Source organism: Bos mutus, chromosome 19 (assembly GCF_027580195.1).
Source record: "Bos mutus isolate GX-2022 chromosome 19, NWIPB_WYAK_1.1, whole genome shotgun sequence".
NCBI classification, from domain to species: domain Eukaryota; kingdom Metazoa; phylum Chordata; class Mammalia; order Artiodactyla; family Bovidae; genus Bos; species Bos mutus.
In genome coordinates, this window is record NC_091635.1 from 30,038,630 (window position 1) to 30,055,158 (window position 16,529).

Below are 16,529 nucleotides of genomic sequence, written 5' to 3' on the forward strand. Positions count from 1 at the left end.
CTCCAGGAAAGTTGACATTGGTACAATCTATAGCACATACACAAATTTCACCACTTACATATGCACTCATTTGTTATGTGTGTGTATAACTCCATGCTGTTTTTATCATAAGTGTGGTTTTGTATTAATACAAACACTTTCAAGACAGTTAACTGTACCATTATGGAAAATACCTTACCACCGTTTTTGGCCACAGCCAGCCTCTGCCTCCCAGCCCTAAACCCCGGCAATTACTAATCTGTTTTCCATTTCTATAATTATGCTGTTTCATGAGTGTTACATAAATGGAGTCATGCAGTATGTAATCATTCTTTTCAGATTGTTTTTTCCACTCCATATAATTTCCTTGAGGTTCATCCAGGTTGCATGTGTTGATAGATCGTTCCTTTTTATTGCTGAGTGGTATTCCATGGGATGAACGTACCACAGTTTATTTAACCATTTACCCATTGCAGGATATTTGGGTAATTTCTGGTTTTTTGACCATTATGAATAAAGCTGCTATCCACTATTATGCACAAGTTTCTGCATGAAAATAAGTTTGATTTCCCTGGGATAAATGCCCAAGAGTGTACTTATGGGATTATGTGATAAGTCCATTTTAAGAGAAATTACAAAACCATTTTCAGAGTGGTTATACCATTTATATTCCCACCAGCAATGAGTAAGCCAGCTTTTTCATATCCTCATCAGCATTTGATGTTATCGCCATTTTTAGTTTTGGGCATTATAACATGTGCAGTAACATCTCATGTGGTTTTAACTTGCATTTTTCTAATAATTAATGAGGTTGAACATCTTTCATATGTTTATTTGCTCTCTGCATATGCTCTTTGGTGAAATATTGGTACATTTGCCATTTTCTAATTGGATTACTCTCTTTAATATTGAATTTTGAGATTTCTTTACACATTCTACACCCAAGTCCTTGGTGTTGGACATGTGATCTGCAAAATATTTTCACTGTAATTTGTCTTTTCATCTTTCACAGTGTAAAGCATTTAAGTTTCGCTGTCATTCAGTTCATCAATGATGAGCTTGTTCTGTATCTTGGCTCTGTCATGCCCATCTCCTGGCTGTGATACTGTGTGTAGTTTTGCCAAGGGCTACCACCTGGGGAAACTGAGTAAATGGTACACAGGATCTCTCTGTATTCTTTCTTTCACACATGTCAATGTATAATTACCTCAAAATAAAAAGTTTAAAGAAAAAAATCAGTGTGTGCACATACAAATTCAATTTTAAACGGATTCCAGTCCATCTCATTTTGAGGAGCCATTCTTCTAGACATCCTGGTGAGAAGCCTGGCAGTCATCCTTTCCTCCCTCTCTTTCATCCTTTCCGCTCCCCTGCCTATTTTAAATCTACCCATCCTCTCAGTCTTTGTATGTACTACTGCCCGTTTAGGCATTTGTGATTTACAACTGGTATTATTAATGGGAAAATATGCCCAGATCACTTTCTAGCTTCACACCTTCAATGATTTGCCATTCTTTCCAGAATAAGCCACACGTTTCAATGTGGCATACACAATATGGGCCCCTCACGAGCTTGTTCCTTCTGTCTCAGAACCCTCTATCAACAGAAATTTTTATTTCAAGCAATGTAAATTGACATCTTATTTTAGTGAAAAAAAAATGTATAATTTATTGAATGAAATAGCTAACAGTATTTGCCAGAAAACTGCAGGACTGAGCTTCAAGCGGCACATTCAAGGAACAATGCCCCAGGTCTTGGTGTAGAATTGGTCTGTGGTGCTGTAGCTCACACAGTTGCCCCTGTTCTACCTGGAATGGAACTGGATCTTCCTGACCTGCTAAGTTCTCATTGATCTGAAGTCTTTGTGTCACTAGCTCTAAACTCCAAGTCAGTGAAGGTGTATCTAATTGATGTAACTTAGATCATATGTACCCATTCCTTATCTGCAAGGGAGATTGGAAGGGTATTTGCATTTTTCCAATTCTGAACATGGGTTCTGCTTCTCATTCTCACCAGAATAGGGAATTTCCCCCTAGTTACAATAAGGTTCAGATACCAGAATTCCACAAAAATGACAAATGCCTGCACCCTTCAGTTCAGTTCAGTCGCTCAGTCGTGTCCAACTCTTTGCGACCCCATGAACCGCAGCACGCCAGGCCTCCCTGTCCGTCACCAACTCCCAGAGTTCACCCAAACCCATGTCTGTCGAGTCGGTGATACCATCCAACCATCTCATCCTCTGTCGTCCCCTTCTCCTCCTGCCCTCAATCCTTCCCAGCATTGGGGTCTTTCAAATGAGTCAGCTCTTCGCATCAGGTGGCCAAAGTATTGAAGTTTCAGCTTCAACATCAGTCCTTCCAATGAACACCCAGGACCAACCTCCTTTATGATGGACTGGTTGGACCTCCTTGCAGTCCAAGGGACTCTCAAGAGTCTTCTCCAACACCACAGTTCAAAAGCATCAATTATTTGGCACTCAGCTTTCTTTATAGTCCAACTCTCACATCCATACATGACCACTGGAAAAACCACAGCCTTGACAAGACTGTTGGCAAAGTAATGTCTCTGCTTTTGAATATGCTATCTAGGTTGGTCATAACTTTCCTTCCAAGGAGTAAGCGTCTTTTAATTTCATGGCTGCAATCACCATCTGCAGTGATTTTGGAGCCCAGAAAAACTGTTTCCCCATCTATTTTCCATGAAGTGATGGGACTGGATGCCATGATTAGCCTGCAACCTTACGTCTCATCATTCCTTGCCTTTTTCAGCTAATAGAAGACATGTTTTCTTCTCATTCCATTCATCTGTTTTCCCCTCTAGCCAGAAAATCCATAGTTCTATGTCTTTATCTGGATAACACCTATACATTATTTATACAAGAGAGTGGTCCATTCTCCAGGAAGTTTCCATGAACTTTTAAGGTTATATCAGGTATTCTTTCAAATGATTTGGAGATTTTCCTATTGTCTTTCTGTGACTGAATTTGAGTCCATTATGGTCAGAGGACATACCCTAGATTTCCAATTCTCTTAAATTTGTAAATATGGCCTACCTAGGTAAATATTTCACGGGCATTTGAAAAGACTGTATATTGTGCTGCCATTGAGGGGATTGTTTTATAAATGTCAATTAGATCCTCTTAGTTGATGGTGTTCAGTTCTTTTATGCCCTAGATAACTTTCTGTTCTAATCCTATCAGTTGCTGAGAGTAGAGTGTTGAATCCCCCAATTATATCCGTAGAGTTGTCTATTTCTTCTTTTAGCTCTGTCATTTTTTTTCCTTCTTTTTGGCTGCACTGGGTCTTCACTGCGGTGCATGTGGGCTTTTTTTGTTGTGGTGTGCAAGGGTTTTTCTTGTTTAGGTGTGCGGGTTTCTCTTGCCGCAGTATGTGGGCTAAGTTGCCCCACAACATGTGGGATCTTAGTTCTGTGACCAGGGATCAAACCCATGTCCCCTGCATTGGAAGGTGGATCACCAGGGAAGTCCTTAGCTATGTCAGTTTTTGCTTCATGTATTTTAAAGCTCTGGTGTTTGTTGCACACACATTTAGGATTGCTCTATCTACTTGATGGAGTGATCCTTTTACCATTATATAATGTTCTTCTTTGTTCCTAGTAATTTTCTTTCTCTGAAGTCTACTTTATCTGATAATAATATAGCCTTTTTAAATTATGCTTTTAAAAAAATTGTTTGCATATGTTTCCATCCTTTCCAACTACTTTTGTATACTTGTAGATGACATATCAGATCAGATCAGTCGCTCAGTCATGAAGTTAGGCGTTACTTTTTTTTGGCCGTGCCACACATCTTCAGTTCAGTTCAGTTCAGTTCAGTCGCTCAGTCGTGTCCGACTCTTTGCGACCCCATGAATCGCAGCACGCCAGGCCTCCCTGTCCATCACCAACTCCTGGAGTTCACTCAAACTCACATCCATCGAGTCAGTGATGCCATCCAGCCATCTCATCCTCTGGCGTCCCCTTCTCCTCCTGCCCCCAATCCCTCCCAGCATCAGAGTCTTTTCCAATGAGTCAACTCTTTGCATGAGGTGGCCAAAGTACGGGAGTTTCAGCTTTAGCATCATTCCTTCCAAAGAAATCCCAGGGCTGATCTCCTTCAGAATGGACTGGTTGGATCTCCTTGCAGTCCAAGGGACTCTCAAGAGTCTTCTCCAACACCACAGTTCAAAAGCATCAATTCTTCGGTGCTCAGCCTTCTTCACAGTCCAACTCTCACATCCATACATGACCACAGGGAAAACCATAGCCTTGACTAGAAGGACCTTTGTTGGCAAAGTAATGTCTCTGCTTTTGAATATGCTATCTAGGTTGGTCATAAGTTTCCTTCCAAGGAGTAAGCGTCTTTTATATCGTTGGATCATTTATTTATTTATTTTTGACTGCTCTGGGTCTTCATTGCTTTGTGCAGACTTTCTCTAGTTGTTTTCTCTAGAACAGGGGCTACTCTTTGTTGTGGTGCAAGGGCTTCTCATTGTGGTGTCTTATCTTGTTGTGGGTCCCAGGCTCTAGACGTGGAGCTTCAGTAGTTGAGGCTCCTGGACTCTGGATTTCTGGCTCAGTAGTTGTGGTGCATGGGTTTAGTTGCTCCACAGCATATGGAATCTTCCTGGACCAGGGATTGAACCTGTGTCGCCTGCATTGGCAGGTGGATTCTTATCCATTGCACCACCAGGGAAGTTCAGGTCATGTTTTCTTTTAATCCACTCTGCCAATATCTTCCTCACTTTTAGAATATAATTGTCTTATATATTTCCTCTATATACACTGAACACTGCATCAGATGGTGACATAACTTTTGTTATCTAGAAAATATGCATAAAGAAAGTCAAGAAGTGAAGAATAACCTATTTACTTCTAGCTTACATATTCAGTTGTTTTTTTCCTCTCTGAATGTCCCAGCCTTCTGCCATTTTGTTAATCATTTTTTAAGAGTTAGTCTCAAGAAACTATGTTAGTTTCCCTTTACTGGAGAATGTCTTTATTTCCTCTTCATTCCTGAGGGATAGTTTCATCACATTTAGGATTAAAGACTGAGAGTCTGCTGTCAGCACTTGATAAATGTCATGTCACTTTTTCAAGCCTGCACAGTTTCCTTTAAAGTAATATTAAAATAGAATTTGCGTTGGTGTTCCTTCCTGTTGTTTCTCCCGGTTCTTAAGTTTTTGGTTTTGGGGTTTTTCTTTAGTCTTTAGTTTTCAGGAAATTAATTATGATGTATCTTGGTATGGATTTCTTTGGGCTTATCCTATTTTGAGCTTATCAGCTTCTTGAATCTGTAGATTTATATCTTTCACTAAACTGGGGGTATTTTTGGCTATTATTTCTTTGAGTACTTTCTGGCACCACAGTTTCTCCTTATGGGATGCTGATGATACAAGTGTTAACTCTTTTGTCTGTAATGCTTTTTTCCAGTTATTTGTTCACATGGCATAAATTTTATTGATCTGTCCTCAATACCCTGATTTGATCTTCTGTCACTTCTACTCTACTACTGAGTCCATCTGAGTTTTCAATTTTTCAATAACTTTATGTTTATATCATTTCCATAGAGTTATTTTTTATAACTTCTATTTCTTTGTAAGATTATCTGTTTTTAAATTTTTTTCTAGAATTTGTTATTGATTGTTAAAGCATTTTTATTACAATTTTTAAAAATTCTTATTAGATAAATTTTAACATCTGAATCATATCATACTGGTATTGGTTGATTGGAGTTTTCTTGTTCTGTATTATGATGAGTAATATCTCATCACATTTCTCTCTCATATCCTGGATATTTGGGTGATTATCTTAGGGGTCTCTTAATCCTATTTAAATCTTCTATTATAGCAGATAGTAGTCCAGTTTAGGTGTTGGTATAAATTTCTGCTTCTTTTATGTGTCTTATTTTCAATGAAGTATGGTTTTCTGAGCCTTTGCAATACTATTCTCGTCTGCTTGTTCTTTGGGTACTGCCAGGACTCCCACTCAGTCCCTTCTGGTGTCTTCTGCAGTGTGGGAATGTGCTTCCCTGGGCTGCACAGTGTTGCTGGGTTACCTTCTGCAGAGGGGTGGGCAGGCATTGCTGGGCCTGGGTCTCCTTTTGTCTCTGGGTGGAAGGCAGGGAGACATAAGGCTTCACTCCTGCTATGAATGAACTGGGCCACCTGCTGGTATCCTGGTGTGGAGCTAGAGCTGGGGCTCCCTGGTAGGTCTCTTCCAGGCTTCTTTCCCCTTTCCTGTCCTTTGGCAGAAAAAGCAAACTTTTTTTCCTTTCTTCCTGCCTCACTCCCCCCTTCTTTCTCTTCCTTCCTTCCTCCATTTTTTCCATAATTTTTCCTTCCCTGTCTCTGCTATTGGTGGTTCTGGGTTGTAGGCCTTTCCATATCTCAGTTGGGTGTGGGAAATGAAAAGAAAGCCCAGGAAAGTCACTACATTGTTTGTTCCTCAAATCTTGAGTTTCCCCACTTAACCCATTTTCTTTCCATCTTTCAGAGTCCTTTTATCAATAAATTCCTAAGATTTTAAGTTGTATTTGGAGTTGTGGTGGTGGTATGTACACACGTGTGTGCTCTGTAGTATCCAACTCTTTGCAACCCCATGGAATGTAGCATGCCAGACTCCTCTGTCCATGGAATTTTCCAGTCAAGAATGCTGGAGTGGGTTGCCATTTCCTCCTTCAAGGGATCTTCCCAACCCAGGGATCAGACCCAAGTCTCTTGTGTCTCCTGCATTGGCAAGTGGGTTCTTTACCACTGTGCCACCTGGGAAGCCATTTAGAGTTGAAACTGAAAGTGAAAGTCACTCAGTCATGTCCAACTCTTTGCGACCCCATGGACCATACAGTCCATGGAATTCTCCAGGCTTAAATACTGGAGTGGGTAGACATTCCCTTCTCCAGGGGATCTTCCCAACCCAGAAATTGAAACCAGGTCTCCTGCATTGCAGGCAGATTCTTTACCAGCTGAGTCACAGGGAAGCCCAAGAATACTGGAGTGGGTAGCCTATCCCTTCTTCAGCAGATCTTCCCGACCCAGGAATCGAACCAGGGTCTCCTGCATTGCAGATGGATTCTTTACCAACTGAGCTACCAGGGAAGCCAGATTTAGAATTGAGAAGGAGGGAAAAAATGATTCTACATCATCTTGCTCTGAAACCATAAGCCTGACTTTTAAAGGAAGCAATGGTTGGAGACTGTATTCAGAGGACAGGAAAAAAAAATAGATTCATATTGACTCCACCAGATAGAAAAATGCTGCTTATTGTTTCTAAACTATATGATTCAAGAGGGCTTTGTGCATATGCTGGTCAGTAGTTAATAAAAAAGTCAACAAATGCTTTCTTTTTTTTTCACACGTGATCCTGTGACTGGTGGTATAAATGGTGTAACTCTGCATAAGTGGATGTAAAACTGTGATGAGTCACATGCCTTAAAGCATGTATGTATTCAATGGTAAAAGCACAATCGGCCAGTGTTTAACATAGCTAAGCATTGTCTGTGAAGGACAGATGGTTGTAATTTTTAAAAATCCACTTCCTGCAGGGAGTGCAGTGGATGACAGAGAAGGTTAAAATTGCTGCATCAAGGATGGCAAACAAGATTAATTCACTTGCCAGTTCTGCTCAATTGAGACCAGATACTATATCCTGAAATATCCAAAAGCAATATCTACATTCAGCAAGAGAGTGCTATGATCAATTAGTGATGTCTGCCGTGGGTGTAAGAGTGGGTGGTGGCAGCTTATTGGCCCTGCCCGTCTAACATCCTTGACCTAGAAAAAAGCCCTCCAGAGCTCACCATATTCTCTCTGGTTGGAGACACAAGCAGAAACCTTACCAGCCATTGAGGGCCCAAGTGGGAGAAAAGGGACATATTGGAAGGTATAAAATAGGTAGGTTTCTTGGTGTCAGGCCCAGAAAGACAAACACGCAGAAATTTTGCCCAGAGGCTCAGAACATATGTGCTATTGGCTAGAATGGGACTAGGAAATGAATTTATATATATTCCACCAATATATATTTGTAAACAGGTTTGTGGTTTTTTTAAAAAAACAACAGTTTTATTTTTACAAACAGCAAAAACACTTTACAAATGACCTGTCTCTGGGGCCCTATCCATTCTACTCTCACAGATTTTAGAGCAGCCAAGCAGTTGTCAACACAGTTTGCCTTTGGGGTGAGGAGGTTGCTTAGACAGGAAATAAAGCAGGCATCACATCTTAATGCCTTGCTTCACAATACACATGAAGAGAAAGATGAAGAGATGAAATAGTCATCTGAAAATCATTAAGAAAATATTAAAAATAAGAAAATGCTGAGTTGTTTGAAATTAAAAAAAAAAAAATCTGTTATTCAACCACTGTGCTCCTACAATGGGGGAAACACCACCCAGTTGGGCCTTGCTAAGAGTTGGTTAGGATCTCCACCAAGGGGCCACCCTAGAGGACTTTTCAAGAGTAATTTTGACTTACATGTTTTTTGCCTGAGGGCTGATTTTAATCCTTCTCTCCTGTATAATGGCGTAAAGAATCTGCCTGCGATGTGGGAGACTCGAGTTTGATCCTTGGGTCAGAAGATTCCCTGGAGAAGGGAATGGCTACCCACTTCAGTATTCTTGCCTGGAGAATTCCATGGACAGAGGAGCCTGGCGGGCTACAGTCCATGCGGTCACAAAGAGTCGGACATGACTAAGCGACTAACATGTTCACCTTTTTCTTTCTCCTGTACAATACACACAACTTGGTATGTGCCACTCAGCTTCAAAGAGCAGCTGCCTTCCCCACCGGTTCTATGTGGAATAGCTAAGGCTAATTTAACTTGGTAAGAATCCAGTGCTTTGTAAATACAAAGAGGCCCTCATCCTTTTGCTAGAAAGGTCTGAAGAATGTGATCCTGTTCCGTGGACCTACCAGGTTCATGAGCTATGTGGGCTGACCAAAAAGTTCGTTTGGGTTTTTCTGCAACATTGTAATGGAAAAACCTGAACCAACATTTTGGCCAACCCAATAGAAAATGGACAAGGTATCCTTGTGTAAGAAGGCAAAATGGAAATTTCTAAACAGGCAGCAGATCTTCTCCCTGGTGCTTTGCACTTTACCTCGCCTCCTTTTTTTCTCATGAGGAAGAGCTCTTTCAAGAGCTGTAAGCAGCCTCTTTCAAGTCTTAGAAGTTGCAGCCATACTGCATATTATTGTAAATTCTAGCTGAGAGCACATTCCTCACTTCTAAGTCAATGGCTTAATAGGCAGCCTCAGTTATGGGGCCACAAAAGAGAGGCAGTATAGTGGTTAATGACAATCACTGGTATTAGAGTTGGACTCTAATATTATGACTCTGCCATTTTTTTAAAGCTGTGTGAACTTGAACACATTATTTAAACTTTCTTAGTCTTGTTTTTCTCATTTGTATAATAGGGATGATAAGAATCCTACATCAAGGAATTCCCTGGCAGTCCAGTGGTTAGGACTCTCACTGACAACAGTACTGGTTCAATCCCTGGTTGGGGAACTAAGATCTCACAAGCCATGGTGTGTGGCCAAAAAGAAAAAGAACACTACATCACAGGCTTGGTGCATTTGTCAAAGTCATGTAGGTAAAGGCTTTAGCATAGATTCCTGGCACAGAATAAAGGTTTATATACATTGGCTATTAAAATGAAATACAATTCTCTGAAGCTAAGCTGTATCACAAATCTGTTGTGATATTAAACACTTTTGCTCAGAGACAACCCATCAGGCCCACACTCAGAGTCTACATACTTAGATTTTGACGGTCAGGACTGATTTATTGTGGTTTAGACATAGATTTGATGGGGGTGTGGGGTGCAGGTGTGGGGATCATCTGTTTTTCCATGACCTGGCATGTCAGGAGCTCCTATAATCTGAAGGAAGGGACAGGTGAGAACCAGGGCAACTGTCAGTAACAAGAGAGACAAGTGACAACAGAATAAATCAAAGCAAGCAAGGGTAAAGTTTTGGAGTCTGAGGATATATAGAAAAGGCACAAGCAGCCTTACATTCCACGAGTCCCTGAAAACACCACCGTATCATAGATAGTACAATAACTCATGGTGACAGGGAAGCATACCTTAGTCTGTCAAAAAAGTTTGTGAATGCTCACTATTCAAGACGGCAGAGAACCACATTTTCCATTGCCAGGCAAACACAAACTTTCAAAACCTTTAAAAAGATCAACATTTTAGTGCCTGAAGACAGGCAAACTTCAATTGCATGTTAAGTCCTCTTGGGTAAAACAACTCAACTCTGGACAAAGCCCGATAAATGAAGTGTCAGTCTGTTTATAAAGCTTAAATTACCTCTGCAAATTGGTACTGCATACATTCACCACCACCTCCCCCGCCAAAAGACAGTGGCTACTCAACTTTGGTACAGAGAATCAGGGTCAACTTGCCTGTGATACTTTAATGAATGACATGTGTTATATGGTGATATATACCGCCTTTTGACTCATGTTTTCTGCTCCAAAGGAGTGCAGTGAAAAGCAATGGACAAAAAACAATCACAAACAAGACTTCCCAGAGAGACTCTTCTTGAGGATGGAGTTTATGGAAAATTCTGCCCCTCTCACTTGAGATTCCTTGATGGTAGCATGGGGTAGGCCAGGCCAGGTGGTCTTCCAGGTCCCCTCCAACCTGGATGTTCTAGGATACAGTTACCTGACCCAACTAATAGGTACCCAGTGAATGTCCTTGCTCAGCCTCTCTAAGAGCGCTCTGAGCTGGCTGTATGCACTCTGGAGGTCCTCCTTTACCAGTACAGCATCCACCAGGTGCCCGTAATGCTGGTCTATGAAGGAGGCAGAGGCGGCCATCTCTTGCTGCTGTTCATCCTGCAAGGAAAAGGAGTAGTTACGGAACAAGTGGGTTGTTATCCTCCTGACAAGTAATGGACCTACAACCTTTGTCTTGGGCAGTGTTGCAACCTCTAATTTTTAGGCGATAAGTGGATGAATATGGCCCTTGAATAACCAACTGGGTACACAAGAACAGGGCGTAGTGATGCTAGCCTATCCAACGTCCAAGAAAAGTTCATGAATTATAGCCATAATCACTGTTCAGTCATTCAAAAGATATCTACTGAGGACGTGTTAGCTTTGGGTAGATGCTGAGTCTATATCTGCGTGTATATATATGTCACTATCACACTTCCTGTCTGAAGGTATTTCCAAAATAGTACAATTATGGTGCATGGCAATTTGGTTAAAATAATTACAGGGAAGAACCACAAATAGTATTCACTATACAAAAGCCAAGCAAGCATTTCTGGAATCAATAAGGGTAAAAAGGAAAAGAAGTAATTTGAATGCCCTCAGAGGATACCTTAATTCACCCTGTAGAACTCAGTTCTTCTTTTCATTTCCTCAAACCAGAACCAACCACTTGCATAGTAGACAAAGGAGAGTTATTTAAGAAAGTCTGGGACAACCCTGACCCAATGCCCCATTTCCTTAGGATACCTGACTTCTATCAGATTGCTTTCCTGACACCTAACACTAAGGCATAGACAGCCAATGAACCCTCCTTCCCCCAACCTATGCAAGTGTCTGCATCTTCATTCAGAAATACCTCTAGTAAGTAAAATTCCAAGCCAGTAGTTCACTGACAATGAACTTGGGTTTTGGAAGACAGGAAAGTGGCAGAATCCACTCAAGTAAAACTGCAAAGTGAAATTTATCACTGGCATTCACCCACCTCCCTTTCTATCTCCTTCCAATCCTCTGTTGCCTTCTCTCCTCTGCTTCTAGGGCTCAGTGTTTTTATTCTGTCATGGAAGGGGGGTGAGCTGTCTCCCCCTAAAAGGATATTCCAGAATATTCCCTCCTCCTCTTCTGTCACCAATCAAAACCAGATTCCTTCTTTAGTGACAGTGTCCATACTTCCAGAAAATATGTTCTAAAGCACTAGGAAACAGTTTTTGCCTGCTACCGCAAAGACAGTAGACATCTACAGGAAGGCTGAGATGATTTCTTCTCCTTACTTCTAACCCCCTAGGAGGGGAAAAAAAAAACTATTGAGTTGGCCCAAAAGTTCATTCAGATTTTTCCATAACATCTTGTGGAAAAACCCAAACGAACTTTTTTGCCAACTCAATAGATTAAATTGGGCCAAGCTTCCCAATTCTTTATGGTATCTTGCAGGGCTCTTCTCCTACTCAAAAGCACCCTGCAGCATCCCACTGCTGCCCTTGGATCTAACATCCTGCTTTTCCCACCGTCTTACACATACACGTCCTATAGACCTGTCCACCACTTCTGGAGTTTCCTCTCCCCCGGGCACCCTCACGGTTCATCCTGGAAGCAAGTATCTATTCGAGAAATTATAGAAGGGACTTTTTTTGGGGGAGGGGCCCTAAATCCCTCTATCTTCCTAATAAATATCTGTCTCTTGAAAGAACTCAAGTAAATCTGTAATGGAGTAAAACGTGTGACATTTTTTTTGCAGCCGTCAATCCCTTGAACCCTTTTCCTGACCTGTAAAGGTGGAACTCAACCACCTGCGGCTTCAGCAAGAGAGCCTCAGTCCTGAGCAGCATGTAGGGAAGACTCCCCCTGCTGCCCCTTGCCTCCATCTTGGATTAGCTTTCTGGACCTGAAGTTGGTGTTTCAATTAAAAATTATTCGGGTTTGACTTAGGAGTTCAACAAATTATTGTGGTTTGTCACACTCAGATCAGGTCCCTGAAAGAGGTTAGTCCCTTATTTTCTGAGAAGATGCTCATGTGAGGGGGTGGAGGGTGGGAAACCCTGGTTAAACCGCCCCTGTGTGAATCAGGTGGCGCTTCCAGCTGCCCAACTTAAACCTTCCAATCATCACATGACATCTGAGTCCGGGCAACAGGCAAAAATGGAAAGATGGTCTCATGCAGAAGGTACGTCTGCCCACATGCAGCTGTAACAGGCCCTTTTAGGCCTTAGGAGATGAAATGATCAACTTGAAAACTTACAAGTGGGGCTGCTGCGTCCTCACAAGCTGGAGACATGGGTGACGTCTTCCTTTTTTCCTGAACTGCAGGCTTTACAAATATAACATAGGGTTTAAACTCTGAGGTCCTCAGTTGTTGCAGAGCCTGAAAAAGAAAGTTCAGGAATGTTATATACTTCGAGAATATTTTATTGTGAAATGTATTTCTCGAATGCTCAATAATGATGTGCTTCATCACATCACCCCAATGGCAAGGGTCCTGACTATATGGTCATATGACAATTGACTTCAACCACGCAGACCACCTGCTCTTTTTCCCACTCTTCACTATGACACTGGGCTCAGCTGGGCCCTGGAGGCTCACTCGCTGAGAACAGAGGTTCCAAAGCCTCAGTTCCAAGAGCTGCCATCTCTCTTAGCTCTGCCCACCCTCCCCCAAGCTCTAATTAGCCTTCATACACCCTCTTTGCCTGCCTACTCCTGAAGGAAGAACCAGCAGGATTCAATGTGTGTATCTATTTAGTCAGATGTCATCAATTTGGACTAATGCAAAATCTGTGCTATCACACAGGCCTCCTCATGATATTCAAAGAAGAAAAAGTTTGTTAAGCAAATGAAGAGACTAAGAGATCCCTTGAAGTAAACTGTAAAGACTTTAAAAGGTTTTCCGTATGCAAATTGTCCTGTTAATTAGCTCACTTTATTTATGATGTGAGGGCCTCTATTTGGACACACTGGTATTAAACTGCTATATATACAGTTTGCATCCCCCCACCCAAATCATAAAATCACTTCTCAAAAAATTTTTGAAATTCAGACTATTTTAATTTCAACTACCAACTCCCAGGAAGTCCAAATTAGTGAGGATTTTCCTTTCTGGACATAAGGTGCTTTGGGGAATCTGTTTCAAGTCTAGCTCTGTAAAATAAAACCTACAGTTTATGTGATAAAATCAGAACTCTGTTTCCACACAGTGGGGGGAAATGCCCAGACTGAGTTCAAAGCTTAGAAGTTTTTCTCAAAGACAAGGTGAAAAAGATGGTTAAGCCCCTGCAGGATGTGGGAGACTGGAAATGTTTCTGAAACACTTTACAAGGTCAAATCTGCCCTTTTCCCCTTTCAAATTGCTCTCCTGACTGCCTTCCTCAGTGGTCCTCTAAGCCACTGACTTCAATTGTCCTAGTTGGGAAGGGGGTGGCCCAGCTTTCATTGGTGCATTTATATCTGACTGTCCAGAAGAGCCTGGCAGGCTACAATCCACGGGGTCACAAAGAGCCGGACATGACTTCACAACTAAACAACAACCCTGACTTGTCACATCTAATGGACAAGTTGGTGTCATCATCTGCTGCATGATTTACTGCATGCAGTCTATCCCAGGTCTGTGGGCCACCAAGAGGTTCCTTCCAATTAAGGGAGTTTCTGCATAGAGGTGCACATTTCGGGGTACAAAAGCTTTCATTAGTCAAAGGGATACCCAAGGAGATGTTTGGGGTTTTGTTTGCTTTAGTTGCACCACGCAGCATGCAGGATCTTAGCTCCCCAATTAGGGATCAAACCTGCACCCCCTGCAGTGGAAGCACGGAGTCTTAACCACTGGATCCAAGGGAAGTTCCAAGGAGACCCAAAGAGATGTTAGCATTCACTGCTCTGGAATAAAAAGCCCCTGCACTGAGGCTGAATGTTCTGTAAAATGTATAGCCCCCCAGTTTACAAGTTCCATTAATGGGAAATTCCTAACTGGCCCCAGGAACTCACATCTGGCTCCACGTCCACCAAACAAACTTTGTTTTTGGCCATCACAACCCGAATGGCTTCCAGGCTGGTTCCGTAGAGGTTTTCCTTATATTCACCATGCTCCAGGAACCTAGAACACCAACCACCACAGGGGAAAAAGAAACTTTCAGCTCCCGAGCTCACCTAAGTTCGCACCGAAGGTAAATGTGAAGTGAAAGTCGCCCAGTCGTGTCTGACTCTTTGCAATCCTATGGACTATACGGTCCATGGAATTCTCCAGGCCAGAATACTGGAGTGGGTAGCCTTTCCCTTCTCCAGTGGATCTTCCCAACCCAGGAATCAAACCAGGGTCTCCTGCACTGCAGGTGGATTCTTTATCAACTGAGCTATCAATGGCCCGCCAGGATTACCACCCCCACCTGTCCCCGCCCCACTTCCTCTGCCTTTTCCAGGAAGCCTTCCCAGGAGGTCAAGTGGAAGATTGGCCAGAGGAAGAGACACACAGCTACACGGAGGTCCCACTGGCCCATCAAGATGACATACTTGTTGTGATGCAAGTCAGCCTCAAATGTTTGCTTAGAGACAAAGTGATACTCTACTCCTTCCTTCTCATGGCTCTTCCGGGGCCTGGTGGTATCTGTGGAAGACAGAAGGACCACTGGGCAGAGATGTCATGTCACAGCGAGGCTGTGCTCTCGTTCCTTTCAGAGGTTCATCGCTGATTTGTGCACACCCACTTCCCTTCATCAAGGGTCCCTGTGTGCAGGTATGCCATTGATCTGCACAGCTCTGTGATGCAGGCAAAAGGAGGCCCCAGTTTTGCAGTGAGGAAACTAAGAGGTGCAGAGGTTAAGCCCTGTTCTGAGGTCCAAAGGCTGGCAGGGAGCAAAGCCAGGCTGAACACACTCTGTCTCAGGCCAAGTGTATGCCCCTAACCACTCAGCAAAACTGCCTTACTGATGCTGCAGGTTTTAAAGAATTGCTAAAGGAATTTCTAGTCCTCTAAGTTTTAATTTCCCGATTGTTCCTCTTCTTAAAAATATTTTAATTTATTTATTTGGCTGCACCAGGTCTTAGTTGTGGCACACAGGATCTTCTATCTTCACTTCAGCGTGCGAATTCTCAGTTGCAGCATGTGGGATCTAGTTCCCTGACCAGGGATCGAACCCAGCCCCATGCATCAGGAGCTCAAAGTCTTAGCCATTGGAGCATCAGAGAAGTCCCTCCTAATTGTTTTTCTTTTTGAGAGCCAAAGAGGCAAAAACTCAGATGACCCTGCTGTATGCTTTTAATTCTTTATTCAATTATTTCTCATTTTGAGAGGAAAAGAGACATGAAGACAGACAGTCCCCTTATGGACTGGATGTTTCTGCACAGCTGGCTCTTACACAGTTTTAAAGCATAGTGTTTTCCTCTGATTTCCATAATAGAATCAAGGTGCACACCTCTGGGGAAAATCAGATTCCCCATAGAACAAGGAACACACTCAAAGCAGTACACAGCTTTTTCTAGAGCATTCTGAAAGAAAAGAAGGGGTCTCAGAGGGCAGCCACCCAGGGGATGCTCTGCACTTTAATGTGTGACCTCTTTGTCCAACCTCTGGCAAAGCTGCTAGGGTCACTTGTGATCATGTCCTTGCGTTAATACTTTTATTCACTCACTGATTACATTCCAAACACCTTAGATGAGTATATGAGACCCTCTTGATCAACCCAGCCTCCCATTCAGCTTCATACACCACCAGCCACCCACACTAAGCTCCTCACTCCCTCACACTGCTACTCTGGGTCACACCTTCAAACCTTTGCATTTGTTCTCTTGATATAGAGAACTCATCCTTCTCTGCCTGGAAAACTCCTATTTACTCTTCAAAACCC

General features: G+C 42.4%; 1 protein-coding gene across 1 annotated transcript in view; it reads right to left on the minus strand.

The window, feature by feature from the left end:
- Positions 1–8,019: 8,019 nt before the first annotated feature.
- MPP3 (MAGUK p55 scaffold protein 3) overlaps positions 8,020–16,529 on the minus strand; it is a 29,353-nt gene continuing 20,843 nt past the window's right edge. The window contains exons 17-20 of the mRNA XM_070389892.1: positions 15,196–15,289; positions 14,674–14,782; positions 12,938–13,060; positions 8,020–10,824 (exon numbers count right to left, since the gene is read on the minus strand). Of these exons, the coding sequence (XP_070245993.1) occupies positions 10,648–10,824; positions 12,938–13,060; positions 14,674–14,782; positions 15,196–15,289 (503 nt within the window). The 3' untranslated portion in view covers positions 8,020–10,647. The remainder of the gene's footprint in view (positions 10,825–12,937; positions 13,061–14,673; positions 14,783–15,195; positions 15,290–16,529) is intronic.